General features: G+C 36.1%; 1 protein-coding gene across 1 annotated transcript in view; it reads right to left on the bottom strand.

Moving 5' to 3' along the window:
• The window catches only part of LOC136034432 (MAP kinase-activating death domain protein-like), a 48,135-nt gene that overhangs the window by 19,136 nt on the left and 11,876 nt on the right, over positions 1–17,123 (bottom strand). The window contains exons 3-5 of the mRNA XM_065715611.1: positions 16,400–16,690; positions 12,301–12,478; positions 3,814–3,986 (exon numbers count right to left, since the gene is read on the bottom strand). Coding sequence (XP_065571683.1) covers positions 3,814–3,986; positions 12,301–12,478; positions 16,400–16,690 — 642 coding nt within the window. The remainder of the gene's footprint in view (positions 1–3,813; positions 3,987–12,300; positions 12,479–16,399; positions 16,691–17,123) is intronic.

Genomic DNA, 17,123 nt, shown 5'->3' with positions numbered 1-17,123 from the left:
GATAACGAACTGTAATAGGGAGCAGCCTGGCTCCACAGCAACCAAAACTCTAAAAAACGGAATTTCGATCTCAATAGTTCTATCAAAGGAATCGCATTTTAATGCTGATTTGAAATATATAAGTTTCATCAAGTTTAGTCTTATCCATCAAAAGTTCCAACCCTGAGAAAATTTGCCTTATTTTAGAAAATATGGGAAAACATCCTCTAAAAGTCATAGAATCTTAACGAAAATTACACCATCAGTTTCAGCGCATCAGAGAACCCTTCTACAGAAGTTTCAAGCTCCTATCTACAAAAATGTGGAATTTTCTATTTTTTGCCAGAAGACAGATCACAGATGCGTGTTTATTTTTATTTTTTTTCCAGGAGTGATCGTATCAACCCAGAGGTCCTAGAATGTCTCGAGGGGGCTAATTCTAACGGAAATTAAAAATTCTAGTGTCCTTTTTAATTGACCAAAAAATTGGAGGGCACCTAGGCCCCCTTCCACGCTCATTTTTTCCCCAGAATCAAAGGATCAAAATTCTGAGATAGCCATTTTATTCAGCATAGTCAAAAAACATAATAACTATGTCTTTGGGGACGACTTACTACCCTACAGTCCCTGTGGGAGGGGCTGCAAGTTACAAACTTTGACCAGTGTTTACATATAGTTATGGTTATTGGGAAGTATACAGACGCTTTCAAGGGATTTTTCTGTTGGGGTGAGGGGCTGAAAGAAAGGAATTTGTCATGGGAAAAGAGAATTTCTGTGAAGGGCGCGCAGGATTTTTTTTTGCAATTAAAAAAAAAACAATGAAAAATAAACATGAAAGTTTTTTTCAACTGAAAGTAAGAAGCAGCATTAAAGCTTAAAACGAACAGAAATTATTACGCATATGAGGGGTTCACCTCCTTCTAATACCTCGCTCTCAACGGTAAATATTCTATCGATTTCAACTATTCATTCTACAGCCTTTGTGATTCAGGGGTCATTCCTAAGGAGTTGGGACACAATTTAAGCTTTAGTGCAAACAGGGAGGTATTGACAAGGTACCAACCCCTTCATATACGTAATAAAAATATACTAATATAGAAGTTCGTTACGTAAATTAATTCGTAAGTTATGCGTATTTTTACTAATAAAAACGTTCGTAAAAAATTAAAAGTACTCCCCCGCTCCTTTTTTTTCTCAAAATCTTCCGATCAAAACTATGAGAAAGCCATATAGCCAAAAAAAACAACAACATGCTAATTTGGTTTTAATTATTCATGTGCAGAGAGCCAAAATCAAAACATGCATTAATTCAAAAACGTTCAGAAATTAAATAAAAAAAGTTTTTTAACTGAAAGTAAGGAGCGACATTAAAACTTAAAACTAACAGAAATTACTCCGTATATGAAAGGGGCATCAGAGAACCCTTCTACAGAAGTTTCAAGCTCCTATCTACAAAAATGTGGAATTTTCTATTTTTTGCCAGAAGACAGATCACAGATGCGTGTTTATTTTTATTTTTTTTCCAGGAGTGATCGTATCAACCCAGAGGTCCTAGAATGTCTCGAGGGGGCTAATTCTAACGGAAATTAAAAATTCTAGTGTCCTTTTTAATTGACCAAAAAATTGGAGGGCACCTAGGCCCCCTTCCACGCTCATTTTTTCCCCAGAATCAAAGGATCAAAATTCTGAGATAGCCATTTTATTCAGCATAGTCAAAAAACATAATAACTATGTCTTTGGGGACGACTTACTACCCTACAGTCCCTGTGGGAGGGGCTGCAAGTTACAAACTTTGACCAGTGTTTACATATAGTTATGGTTATTGGGAAGTATACAGACGCTTTCAAGGGATTTTTCTGTTGGGGTGAGGGGCTGAAAGAAAGGAATTTGTCATGGGAAAAGAGAATTTCTGTGAAGGGCGCGCAGGATTTTTTTTTGCAATTAAAAAAAAAACAATGAAAAATAAACATGAAAGTTTTTTTCAACTGAAAGTAAGAAGCAGCATTAAAGCTTAAAACGAACAGAAATTATTACGCATATGAGGGGTTCACCTCCTTCTAATACCTCGCTCTCAACGGTAAATATTCTATCGATTTCAACTATTCATTCTACAGCCTTTGTGATTCAGGGGTCATTCCTAAGGAGTTGGGACACAATTTAAGCTTTAGTGCAAACAGGGAGGTATTGACAAGGTACCAACCCCTTCATATACGTAATAAAAATATACTAATATAGAAGTTCGTTACGTAAATTAATTCGTAAGTTATGCGTATTTTTACTAATAAAAACGTTCGTAAAAAATTAAAAATACTCCCCCGCTCCTTTTTTTTCTCAAAATCTTCCGATCAAAACTATGAGAAAGCCATATAGCCAAAAAAAACAACAACATGCTAATTTGGTTTTAATTATTCATGTGCAGAGAGCCAAAATCAAAACATGCATTAATTCAAAAACGTTCAGAAATTAAATAAAAAAAGTTTTTTAACTGAAAGTAAGGAGCGACATTAAAACTTAAAACTAACAGAAATTACTCCGTATATGAAAGGGGCTGTTCCCTCCTCAACTCCCCGCTCTTTACGCTAAAGTTTTTTATTGTTTAAAAAGGAGAGTTGAGAGAAAGAGTCAAACTTTAGCGTAAAGAGTGGAGTTTTGAGGAGTAAACAGCCGCTTTCATATTTGGAGCAATTTCTGTTCGTTTTAAGTTTTAATGTCCTTATTTTCATTGAATTTTTTTTTATTTAATTCTTAGAGAATTGAAAAAAAAACTCGAACTTTAGTGTAAAGAGTCAAGTATTGACGAGGGAGCGAAACCCCTTATAAACGTAATAGAAATATGCGAATACAGAAGTTACGTAAGTTAATTTATAAGTAACGTATATTTATTAGTAATAAAAACGTTCGTAAATAAAATTAAAAGTTCTAGTGGCTTTTTTTAAGTAGGCAACAAAATTGGAGGGTAACAAGGCTCCCTCCGCCGTTTTTTCTTTCTCTAACTAGCCTGATCTAAAATTCGGAAAAGCCATTCAGCTAAGAAAATTAAAATTTATATGCAAAATTATCTCGCAAAATTCTTATACAAAATTAATATGCAAAATATGTAAAATTATTTCATTATAACTATTCATATACGGCGAGCCAAAATCAAAACCTATATCAATTCAAAAATGTTCAGAAATTAAATGATAAAAAAACAATTTTTTTTAACTGAACGTAAGGAGTGACATTAAAACTTAAAACAAACAAAGATTATTCTGTATATGAAAGGGGCTGTCTCTTCCTCAACGCCCCGCTCTTTACACTAAAGTTTTTTGTTGTTTTAAAAAGTAGAGTTGTGAGAAAGAGTCAAACTTGTGTGTAAATAGCGGGGCCTCGAGAAGGGGACAGTCCATTTCATATACGGAATATTTTCTGTTCATTTTAAGTTTTAATGTCACTCCTTACTTTCAACTTCGTTAAAAAACTTGTTTTTTATTTAACTGTTATAAGGATCTTACAGCCTGCGTCAACGTTCTGAGAGAATTCCAATGCATATTTCACAACTTTTTACATTGACTAAAGGAAATCTCGTTTATTGACTAAAGGAAATCTCTTTTAGTATTAGTTAACATACAAGTGTTGGATTCTAGATGGATCTTTAGAGACAAATCAGAAAGATTTCTCATCAGTAAGTATGAAATTAGGTTAGGCAACCCTGGAATTTTTGAATTTTCAAACACACGACCTAATTGTTGGCACTCATTAGAAAAAGGAGTCCAACAAAACTAGTATCCACAGGGACCTAAATGTAGCAAAGAAGTTAAACGAAATAACTTTTAAATAACGAGCTCCACTTACCTTAAGTAGCATTTTTTCCTAGTCTTATTGCATCCATTTCTACGAATCTGTGATATTTCGTCATTGCATGTCTCCACCAGCTTTCTTAACGTTATGACACACTCACGAAACAAAGAAAAGAACGGATGATGGGATATAAGACATAATGAAGTCAACATGCGAGGTCGGGATATCTGAAACAAGTTAAGTTAGCAAGGTTTAATTGAAGCAACTACAATAATTGTAAACACCAAACATTATCTTCCAAAACCATAACTATTTTAAAAATTTTCAAATAAAATATCTTATTCGACGTATCGTCACGATATATTTTTCTTGGCTTTACTCTAATTAGGCTCTCAAGTCTTCATCACTTTGACCGAGTTGATTCCAGAATCAACGGATACTCCTGGGAGAAAAACAAGGAGGCCAGATCAGTTCATAGCAGGAGGTCGTGAAGAAGGACGTCAAACCTCTAGGTGGGTTCCGGAAATATGGCTACATGTGGAACAACTCGTGGCTTCAACTCATTCGTCCGCATAATAGAGGACAGAGCACTTTGGCAGAACCTGGTCCAAATACCTCCTGGTGCCGAGTTGGGCTGATTAGCCTGTGCCTCGTCTTAAGTAAGTAAGTAATTGTCACTTTAGCCATAGAAGTTCTATCTGTAAATTTAAACTTTGTAGCCTCGCTTAGAAATGCGGGTTCAACCACACGTTGGCCCTCCTGGTGCACATTGCCCTGCCAGTCCTTCTTTTGGGAAAACCATATTACTAAGTAATTTGCTACCTTGAGAGACCAGACTAATACCTCGATAATTACGACTCCCACTCTTATCACCTTTCTTATAGAGTGGTTTAATTAAGGTTTTCCTAAAATCGTTAGCTACTTCCCCTTTTTCAAAAAGCATATTTATAATCTTTAGTAACTTATCTCTAACCTCAGAGCCACCATATTTAAGAAACTCATTTACCACACTATCAGCACCTGGAACCTTATTATTTTTTTAAATCCTTTTAGTCATGTTGCTAATTCTTCCTCACGAAACAAATCTTTCTTCACATCCAAGGTATCACACTTTTCCATTTTCTCTATATCTTTTCCTTCATTTTTATTTTGGTTTAGAAAATCCTCAAAATTTTCCACCTATCTATTTTTACCTCTTTCCTTATCACTTATTGTGGCCCCGCTCCTATCTTTAACTGAGACAAGTCCAAATTGACTACTCCTTCTCAATTTATTAACGTGCCAGTACAATATTCTACTATTATGCCGTCTAGCGGTATCTTCCAGATCCTCGGCAATTTTATCCATGGCCTCCACTTCACGCCTCCTTAGTTCAGATTTTAATGCTTTCTCCACTTTCTTTACAATCCTTTGTTTTCATATGATCTGTCACTCAGATAATTCTTGTACAAACCCCTTCTCCTGTCTATTGAACATAAAGCTTTTTCACTAATATTCCTAGCTGCTGTCTTAACTTTCTTCCCTAAGACACCATCAGCAACTTCATAAATTGTCTTTCTAAAACCATTCCAACCATCTTCCACATTGTCAAATCTTCAACTGTCAAGTTTAAGATTCAACTGTTCCTGGAAAGTTTCTATAAAATTCTCCTCCTGCAATCTACCAATATCATAACTTCCCGGGAGGTAGTTACCCTTCCAAAATTTCAGCTTAAAATTAAACCTAGACCCTACTAGATCGTCATCTTTACTTTTAACATCCATAGCAGCACTCCTATATATCTAGTATCTTGTATTAATCCTGCCAGTCTTCTGTTTACTATAACATAATCAATAAGGTTTGCTGTTTTACCATCACGTGAATACCATGTCAACTTATGGGCCATCTTGTGACCAAACACCGTATTGGTTATAACTAGATTGTTATACCTACAAAATTGCAAAAGTCTGTACTTTTAACATCCATAACAGCACTCCTATATATCTAGTATCTTGTATTAATCCTGCCAGTCTTCTGTTTTCTTTTCCTACACCAAATTTAACTAGGCTAGGATACCATCTATCCCTATTTCTACCAATCTAGGCATTAAAATCTCCTAGTAAAAACACCATATTTCTACCTGGGAACCTGTCTATTTGCTCCTGTAACTGTAAGTAAAATTCATCTGAGTCACTAGTATCTCCGTCAGTCGGTTCAACAAGGGCATATGCTACTAAACTGATACTCTGAGCTTTTTAGTCATAAAGTAAGCAATTGGTATTCTATTATTAATACCTTCCCCGCCTAAACAAAACTTAGCAGCTTCCTTATCCATCATGAGCCCTACTCTCTGCTTATATACCCCATCCTTTCTGCCTGAGTAAACAAATTCTATGTCACCTAATTTCACGCTACCTACCCCTGAGATATGAATTTCTGAAACTCCTAAGTCCAGTATGAATTGTTTGAATTCGTCAGTCAAAATGTCGATACAACAGTCATTGTTTAACGTCGTAACATTCCAAGTTCCAATTATCATGTTCTTCAAATCATCGAAATTATTTTGGCCTCAGGAAAAGCAATGATCCTGGATACTAGAGCAAGACGGGGATCAACGTATCTTCTCAAGTCTTCACCGAAGCACTTAAGCCGGCTTAGTACTGGACAGCAAGAAGTCCCTGGGACCTCCAGTATAAATGGAGGCTTTGTGCAATCAAGCCCATATTGGTCACAAGATGGTTTTCAGCACTTGGTGATGCTCTTCTATCAACAAGAGTCAAAATCCTGCACAGACAGTCCCAAGGCTATTACCTCCGACTCAATGTATATTCATACCTACAAATATTATACTACTAAGGAAGGCAACCCATAGTATATAAATTAGCTAGGAAGATGTTTTTTAGCCCGAAAACGCCCGTCAAAAACAAACCAAGGCCAGAAGGATTGTTCATTAATCAGAATCTCGTGCGAATGCTGTGCTGTTTACTAGGCTATGGTTTCTTCGAGGGGCGCCATTCCTTCGACAATAATAGGAGTATGAAAACGTTAAACACGACCTTTATTCCCGGCACCGATCTTGTCGGCTTTCGTATTTCTGTGGCGTTGATACTCTCCTCAGTAGATTAAGGATCCCAGTTCAAAATATCTTATTTTATGAAGAAATATAGAAGAATTTCCTTCTGTTGACATTTGGGTGGTATCCAAAGACTTTGGTTTAAAAGTTATAAACGTTTATACCCACTGATCCGAAATTTGGGAAGTTACCTCTCTTGATTTTGCTGCGATATTGCGGTTTTTGAAATAAATTTTGTCAGAACATTACTAGAAAAATTATCAATCTTAGTATGTCCTCCAAACATGCCACAAAAGCCAATATAACACATACTGTTTCCCACAACTTTGGTAACAATGAGTGCTTTCTAACCCTGAACTATGGTAGCTGACTATACTTGACTTGGCTACAGTCCAGTCAACCGTAGATTGTACTGCAGTTATAACAAGGTCCGAGCTTTGGGAGTTTACTTCTGTATCAGTAAGGTAAATTTCAGATTGTCAGGAAATATTTTCAAAGAAACTTCAATGGAGGCGTTTTTTAAACAAGTAAGCCTACAACTTAGCAATACAAGCGAAAGCTGAATTATTTTCACTTGGTTTTAGATTCACGGAAATCGAAGTCTGTTCGACAGTAGAAAAAATGTCCTCGACAGAAAAATTTTATAAACGTGACCTAACCTATGTAATAAAAGAAACTAGCCTAGGGCATTTTAATTCCTCAGCATCAGCCATTACCGAGACAGTTACATAAAGTTTATATATGAAATGGTAAATTGAAACAGACTGATTTCTCACTGCAACAGAAAACAAAAGAATAAAAAATGTAGTTGGAATGCTAGCTGGAAGATAAGAAAGCAATGCTAGAATATGTTTTTTTTCTAAAGTCAAAACTATTTCTTCAAGTTTCTCAAGATATTCCAAATAAATCTCTTTGTAGGGGATACCTGGCGTTTTTTAATATCCCCTATACGTCTTCACGCTAGAAAAAGCTCATGGAAAAATCCCATTTTTACCCTTTATCATTTCCAAATAGCTATGCTCAATTAACACCAATTACCGAAAATGCATCCAAACCATTTAATGCAGGCGTGAGTTTTCAAGTTCAAGTTCGAGTTCAATAATTTTATTAATTACAATTTAATGTGGCGAAACCCTATAGACAAGTGTATTCTCCTGATGAGCCCTTGTGTTGGGTTGTTGCCTCTGAATTATTTGTCTTTATTGTTTCTATTGTTTGGTAAATGACGACTTATACTTATTGACGACACGACTGCCTGTCCATGGATTATTCTTTATGGTTGATTGTGTATGGCTATGCTGTTTGATCTATGTGATTGTATGGATGAGTAGGGTTAAGGCCTCATTCAAGTGCTGGTCTATATTAATCACTAATTTAGGAAAACAGTCTTCCTTTTCTCCTTCTGTCTCCTTTTTTTTTTTTTTTTTTTTTTTTTTTTTTTTTTTTTTTTTTTTTTTTTTTTTTTTTTTTTTTTTTGGTGTGTCTGTGTGTGTTTGTGCTGTTGCATTGGTGATTTCTCTTTTCATGATATACATTCATGCAATTAACATATGCCCATGGAAGGATAAACTCGAAAAACTAAGCCTAGACAAAGATAAAATAACAAATAACATTCCAGAACAAAGATAAAAACGACGGCAAAGATACAACAACACAACAATAATATAAAAGTAGCAGCTTCATTTCAATATTATTAAATATAAATTAATACTAGAAGATAGCCGAAGGGCCCCATTCAACCAGAGCAACAAGACACACAAATAACTTTATCTTATTAAATATAAGCTAAATTAAAGATAATTTTTGCCTGAATGAGATTAAATATTCCTTTTTATTAATTGGATAGAATTAAATGTATCATTAAGATCCTTGTGAGCATCCCAGCACTGAGTTATGGACACAAAAAAAAGCCAATTTTGATCTCTGAGTACTATAAAATAAAAAAAAACTAAATATTTTAGCTGAAAGTAAGGAGCGACATTAAAACTTAAAACGAACAGAAATTGCTCCGTATACGAAATGGGTTGTCCCCTCCGCAATCTCTCGCTCTTTACGCTAAAGGTTTTAATTGTTTTAAAAAGTAGAATTGTGGCAAAGAGTCAAACTTTAGCGTAAAGAGCGAGGGAGGGGGTTGTTTGAGGGGGTGTTTCCCCCTATTTTCCTAAATAAGGCAAATTTTCTCAGGCTCGTAACTTTTGATGGGTAAGACTAAACTTGATGGAATTTATATATTTAAAATCAGCATTAAAATACGATTCTTTTGATATAGCTATTGATATCAAAATTCAATTTTTTAGAGTTTTGGTTAATATTGAGCCGGGTCGCTCCTTACTACAGTTCGTTACCACGAGCTGTTTGATATTTGTCAATTTAGATGCTCTATTTCTGGCGATTGTTATAAGTATGTTAATCTTGTGATTGGGAGAACAAACTTTAATTGAGGCAATATGGTGGTAATTCCTCAATGTCACAATTAAATATGAAAAGAATTGCTCCAAAACCAAATTATTTACAAACTGGAAGTTTATCTAGATAAGCATACAAAGATACTGTAGAATACTTATTTGGAAGTACAATAAAAAGTTTCGGGATTCTAAGGACTTATTTTGTAAAATCTGTATTGGTTTAATATGGCTTTTAAATGTAGTTAAGTATACAAGAGAACAATAACTAATATTAGACTGAATCAGAGCAAAATAAATGCTTCGTAAAGCAGAGTAGGGCAAAATAATGTTTCAACCCTCGCATTCAACTAACATACCTTTAAATCTTCGAGCGCAGTTTTTAAGTATGTCTTTGAAAAGATAAACTTTTGTCAGTCACAAGTCTAAGGTACTTTATCGTTTCCACCCGAGATATTGATAACGGATATTTTAAAAAAGTAACTTGGACAGTGCAAGGGCAACACTTGACTTTCTGCCGTAAATTATGAAATTAGTTTTCGATGAATTCAAAGTCAACTTGTGCAGTTCCCTGAAACGCCTACCAATTGTCATTGTCCTAGCACATCCAGAAGCACCAAACTCACCAAATTACTGAACCCCTCTCCCCAATTCCCCCAAAAAGAGTGAATCCAGTACGTTTCCACCAATCACATATAAAGGACATTTGCTTATTCTATCCACCAAGCTTCGTCCTGATTCCTCCAATCCAAGTGTTTTCCAAGCTTTCCCCTCCAATTCCCCCCGATGTCACAAGATCTGGTTGGGATTTGAAATAAGAGCTCTGAGACATGAATCCCTTCTAAATATAATTTCATTAAGATCCAATCACCTATTCGTAAGATAAAAATACCCCAATTTTCATGTTTTCCAAGAATTCTGGTTTACCCCTCCAACCCCCCCCCCCCTCTAATGTCACAGGATCTGGTCAGAATTTGAAATTAGAGCTTTAAAGCGCAAGATCCTTCTAAATATCAAATTTCATTAAGATCTGGACACCCTTTCGTAAATTACAAATACCTCAATTTTCAAAATTACCCCCCCCCCCCAACTCCACCAAAGAGAGCAGATCCGGATCTGGTTATGTCAGTCACGTCTCTTAGACAGGTTTTTATTCTTCCCATCCAGTTTTGTCCTGATCTAACCGCTTTAAGTATGTTCTAAGATTTCCGGTTCCCCTCAACTGCCCCCCCCCCCAATTACGCTGGATCCGGTTGAGATCTAAAATAAGATATCTGAGTCACGAGGTCCTTCTAAATATGAAGTTTCATGAAGATCCGATCACTTATTCGTAAGTTAAAAATACGTAATTTTTTTTCTAATTTTATAGAATTACCCCCCCCCTCCAATAGAGCGGATCCGTTCCAACTATGTAAATCACGTATCTAAGACTTCTGCTTATTTTTCCCACCAAGTTTCATCTCGATCCCTCTAATCTAAGCGTTTTCCATGATTTTAGGTTCCCCCACCCCAAACTCCCCCCAATGTCATCAGATTCGGTCGGAACTTAAAATAAGAGCTTTGAGACACAATATCCTTTAAAATATCAAATTCCATTTAGATCCGATCACCAGTTCGTAAGTTAAAAATACCTAATTTTTTCCACATTTTTCAGAATTAGCCCCCCCCCCCCAAACTACCCCAAAATCCCTCGCTTTTTACGCTAAGGTTTGACTCTTTGCCACAATTCTGCTTTTTAAAACAATTAAAAGCTTTAGCCTAAAAAGCGAGGGATTGCGGAGGGGACAACCCATTTCATATACGGAGTAATTTCTGTTCGTTTTAAGTTTTAGTGTCGCTCCTTACTTTCAGTTAAAAAACTAGTTTTTTTATGTAATTTTCTTATAAAAGTAGCAGTTGCCATATCTGTATCATCTATGGATATAACATCCTGCCAATCCAACAGACCAAGGCTTCCATTCAGATGACTTAATGTTATTTTATTTATTAACCGTACCTAACGCTCCTTACTTACCTGTGGTATTCTATAAGTAAAAGCCAAATCTAGTGTCTGCATAGTATGATCCGATATGTCACTTAAAACAGCAAAATTTATGCAAAAATATAATCAATAAGAGAAGCGAAACTAGGTGAAATTCTCGTAGGTATCAGGCAAGTAGGGAGCAGATAAGTACCAAAACTAGAAGACAATAAATCGACAGGAGATTCATTCAAAGCTTTTAGAAGGTCAATACTGAAATCTCTCTAAAGGATGACATCTTTATTTTGAAAATGAAGTTGACACAAAAAATCATGGGGTTTAGAGAGGTAATACTGGACTGAAAAAGAGGGCACTCGGTATACTACGCAAAAAGACTATATTTTTTCCAAGACTAATTTTAGTTACGATTACTTCAAAAACCGTTTTGAAGTAATGAAGCAACCCAACATCATTTATTCCATTTCCAACAAATCTATCAAGCTTGAGGAGAACTCCCCTTCGAAATCCCAAATTTGGCTACTTTATGTTCAGTAACCATATATTAGTAATAAAATTCACCACTTCTCATTTTTTTTTTTTTTTTATTAGCCCACTGTCACAAAGTATGCAATTTACGTACTTGTTACAATCTTTTGCGGATATATTCCATATAATAAAGTTTTTAATAACTTACATTTCCTTGAACATAATGTACGAGTTAAAAGTTCAACTGAAAGTAACCAAGTAAGAGCTGCCAAAGGCATCAGAAGCGAGTCTGGGCCGTAGACAAAGTAAGTCTGGAATTGCATGTAATTTCCAGAAAACATATATTCATACTGTGGTTTATAACACAATAACTTTTCAAAAAAGTGACAAACATTGAAGAGTGATATATTTGAACTACACATAACGTCTTTAAATATGTTATATTAAGATATATGGCAAATAATTCCTTAGATACCTTAAAGCGGGAAATTATTTTCTTTTGTTGGCGGGCTTACCTAGAATACGGTTTATAGGACCAATCTTACAAGCCGAAAACATTAAATGTCCTATATCCTTACCAATATGGAAAAGAGGAAATAAAAATCAGTTAAGGCCGTCAAAAAGTGCTATTAAATTCTTACCTTTTTTCTTAACAGTCTTGGGGAAGGACAAGTCGATCCACCACTTTCTGAATCCTGACCTGTAGACACAAATAGCGAATTTGGCCTCAATGAGTCTAGGGACTGATCCCTCCGATTATCATTTAGTCCTTCCTTTTCCTTTTCCGAGTCACTTGGTGCAAATACACTTCGATGATCGCTGAAAATAATTTATAAATAGCTAAATTAAAAACCTTTCTTCTTCGTCTTTGGTTAATTGGAGACACTAACCCATAATTTATAAGCAATCCTAGACCCTGCAACAGGTACAATCGAAACACGAGAACTGTACTTCCGGGTAGATATCAATCCACAGTACCGCTATTTGGTTAAGGCCTTATGAAATTCCCCTTTACAGCACATGTTCCTATATAACAAAATATAATCCTTCTCGAATGAAATTTGAGAACAGCGGTTGTGATGTCCTTCTCTAAGGTTTGAAGACAAGTAATGTCCCAAAAACATGATATTTCTAGAAAATACAATAAAGCAAGCATTTTGTTTGCCTTACCCCCTCGAAAATTCTTCCTCTTGGGCTTCTATGAGAGAATTGAACAAAAACAAAAACAAATTTTCTTTAACTGCAAATAAGAAGCGACATTAAAACTTAAAACAAACAGAAATTATTTCGTATATGAAAGGGGTTGTCCCTCCCTCAACCCCAAACTCTTTACGCTGAGGTTTTGTATTGGTTTAAAAAACAGAGTTGTGAGAAAGATTCAAACTTTAACGTAAAGAGCGAGGGGCTGAAGAAGAGACAACCCCTTTCATATACGGAATAATTGTGTTGCGAGAGCAACATTTTGGTTTTATCCCGTTTTTTTTTTCCTATGCCGCCGATGTCAGCTTATTCCTGGAAACTGGGAAGGGTCTAACATGTGCGGTTTTTAAAGAAAGTGTGGACCTCAGGCCGGATTGATGAATACGGCATTACATTTTGGAAAGCTCCGCAGAACTCTTGCCTGGGGCCAAAAAGGATGGTTTTTGCTTGTCCACGAGCAAGAGCCTATGGTGTGCAAAGTGAGGTGGAGTTATGTAGCCTATGTTAGAGAGGAGTATCTGAAGTTGTGCAGCCAAGCTTTCGTTTCATCAAACCATGTTTCTGCTTTCGAGTGGAAAGCTCTGTTCCAGCAGGCAAGCAGGCAGGCACCACTTTCAAATTGAAGATGGACTAAAATTTATAAGTGTTAAATATATGCGGCAGTTACCTGGCCCCACAGCCAATATATCTTCTTTGAGTGATAAATAGAAAATTTACAGAAACAAAAAGCGGCATTTGCCACGGGGTGTGAAACTGCTGCCGTGATTTTTGCTGGGTTTATCATTTGTTTTTCGGACTTAGGATTGAGGTTGAGAAATGTTATCTGATGTACCTCTTAAACTTTAAAAGTTCTGTCATTGCTAAAGAAATTGGAGCTTATCCTTTGCTCCTTTCTATGTGGTGACGTTAGAAAGTTGGCCTACGGCAAAAAAATCAACTTTTGAACTAAGACAGATAGAGCTTTGTTTTCGGCGGCAACCGAAAGCTCTTGATGATCTGATCAAAGTATATGTCATCCATTTTTTGGTACAAAAATCTCTTCATGATTTATAATAGTTTGAAAGTTTCAAGGGGTTGACAACTTCAGTAGTAGGATACACATTGAAACCAAAAATAAGCTGATGCTAATTATGAGACATAGAGGAGACTTGTAAGGAAAGGTCGGCTGTTAGCTCATAATCATCTTCGGCAGTGAGGAGTTTGAAAATTTTGCTATTTGGTGTACCTATTATTTGTTTCCAGTTTTGATCGGACATAGTTTTGATTGGACGATTTTGATAAAAAAAAAAGACTGAGTGGAGGAGGAGGCCTAATTGCCCTCAAATTTTTGGTCACTTAAAAAGACAACTGGAACTTTTTACTCTTTTACGAACGTTTTTATTAGTAATAAATATACATAACTTACGAATTAACTTGCGTAACAAACTTCGATATTTGTATATTTTCATTACGTATATAAGGGGGTTCGCCCACTCGTCAAGTACTCGCTCTTTAAAATAAATCTTGAATTCTGTCCCAATTCTTTGAGAATGACCTCTGAATCACAAGGGCCGTAGAATAAATAGTTAAAATTAATAAAAAATACTTCAGAGTAAAGAGCACGGTACTGTGGAGGAGACGAACCCCCTTATATACGTAATAATTTCTGTTCACTTTAGGTCTTAATGCTGCTACTTACTTCCAGCTGAAAAAAACTTTTTTTCTCATTGTTTTTTTTTTTTAATGCTAGAAAACCCTACGGCCCCTTCATTGAAAATCTATTCCCTCATGATAAATTCATCCATGGAAAGATCCTCCCACGGAGCCCCCTACTCCGGCCCCCCTCCTCAGCGCGAAAAAGTCCCAATAAAAACATCTATACATTTCTCAATAACCATTACCGTATGTAAACAATGGTCAAAGTTTGTAGCTTGCAGCCCCTCTCCCGGGGACTGTGGAGGATTAAGTTGTCGCAAAATGCATAATTATTAGTTTTTCGATCATTCTAAGCAAAATGGCTATCTCAAATTTTGTTTGGTGACTTTGGAAAAAAAATGAGCATGGGAGAGGGCCTAGATGTTCTGCAATTTTTTTGGTCACTTGAAAATGGTACTAGAACTTTTGATTTCCGCTAGAATGAGCCTTCTTTCGGCCTTCTAGGACCGCTGAGTCAACACGATCACCCCTGAAAAAAAAAAACTCATTCGTGATCAGTCTTCTGGTAAAAAATACAAAATTCAGGAGCTTGAAACTTCTATGGTAGAATTCTCTGATAGGTTAAATCTGCTGGTGTGATTTTCGTTAATATTCCATAACTTTTAGGGGTGTTTCCCCCTATTTTCTAAAATGAGATACATTTTCTCTGGCTCATAACTTTGATGGGTAATATTAAATTTGATGAAACCCCTCCCTTGTTAGCCCTACAGTCATTTATTCTGTCCATGAGAATGTGCGAGAGAAACTTAGTCTCATTTTCGATAAAGGGGGAAATTCTTCAGTTCTATGACTTTTTACCTAGTTCTGCCCTAGGAAGGATGAATGGATGATAGACTTTCTGTCCAAGTCAAAATGACATCATTTTATACAGTCCTGGAAAAGTTTTATGCCAGCTTTGCCTCTCACTCAGACTATCTGTCTTTGCTTTTTCCACGATTAGCCATGGCTTTATGACAACTTGATTTAGATTGAAAATTCTTCTGGTAAAAATGAGAAAATTCCAGATTTTTTGCAGATGGGAGCTCGAAACCTCTACAGTACGGTTCTCTGATACACAGAATATGATGATAGGATTTTCATCAAAATTCTGTGACTTTTTCAGCCCTCGCCTCTTTTTTCGAAAATCAGGCAAATATTCTTATAGAAAAATGTTATAGAATGTACATGGATAGAAGAAGTGCCTGTAGGTTTAGTAAGGGGGCATATGCCTTTACTAAAGAATATACTACACAGAATATGATGATAGGATTTTCACCAAAATTCTGTGACTTTTTCAGCCCTCGCCTCTTTTTTCAAAATCAGGCAAATATTCTTATAGAAAAATGTTATAGAATGTACATGGATAGAAGAAGTGCCTGTAGGTTTAGTAAGGGGGCATATGCCTGATGTGATGTTTCTCGTGAAATTACAACATCTCCTGAAGAGAGTGGTTCGCTTTTTTGCTTCTATCAAATAAATAAACTTGATCCATAGCAGATTTAAATCCGGCGCTCTTTCAGAGACACCTTGTTTTGGACTTCAATTCACAATTTTGATTGGATGTCTTTGGCAAAAAAGGGGGCATAAACATTAAAGTAACATGTGAACATTAGATGGAGATTATTCAACGTCACAGAATAGAGCACGGTCTTCAAGGTGATACGAAAAATGGACATATGTTACGAGCTTTTGGAAATTTCATTTTAGATTTTGTGCCTTGCAGCGCGAAAAGCCACCTTATAAGGCAAAGTTTTAGTGTTACCTTCTTAGCTAGCATAGATGTTCCCTCTAACTTGATAAAATTGATGCTTATAATTGTGATTTAGGGGCCTCTCCTGGATCAACTCAGTTAAATTGTACACATACCTAGAAAAAGCCGAATCAGTACTTTTGTCACCGGAGTATCTCCAAGAATCCCGTCTTACTGATGAAGCTTGTGCCATCTTCACGGCTTCTCGATCCAATGTACGCACAAAATTCAAACAAATCCCATAGCGTGTCTTACCAGTGTCTTTGTCGGTTAAAGTGAACACAAATATATTGGCGTCTTTTCTTCCAGCTCGTCGGAGAGCAGAAATTGTTAGATTTTCTGGTTGACAAAAGTATATCATGTCACTTGAGAGAGGAAAGTCTGGATGATCATTTTGCGGGTAGCGTCTGAAATTAGAAAAACAAAAATGGGAAAAACGAAAAGCTTGAACAGACTGACAATCTTCGTGAATAAAAACATTGAGTGTGCCTTTGAGTTTATAAAAGTATATAAAAGACAATAGTTAAGAGCTCATATGGCACTTGTGACGAGGTCGGAAGAGCCAAGAGCTCATTTGGTATGAGCTCTAGCAAAATTCTAACAATAAACAGATTACTTTAAAAGGAAAATCAGAGGCGTGATGCCGGTCGGGATTTAAAATGAAAGCTCGGAGTCACGAGGTCCTTCTAAGTATCAAAATTCATTAAGATCTGATCACCCACTCGCAATTTAAAATGCCTCAATTTTTCTAATTTTTCCTCTCCCTTCAGCCCCCAGATGGTCGAATCGGGGAAAACGACTTTATCAAGTCGATTTGTACAGCTCCCTGACAGGCCTACC

The sequence above is a fragment of the Artemia franciscana genome, chromosome 2 (genome assembly GCF_032884065.1).
Source record: "Artemia franciscana chromosome 2, ASM3288406v1, whole genome shotgun sequence".
NCBI lineage: Eukaryota > Metazoa > Arthropoda > Branchiopoda > Anostraca > Artemiidae > Artemia > Artemia franciscana.
Note: the sequence above shows the minus strand (reverse complement) of the source record. Positions and strands in the feature narration are given on the sequence as shown.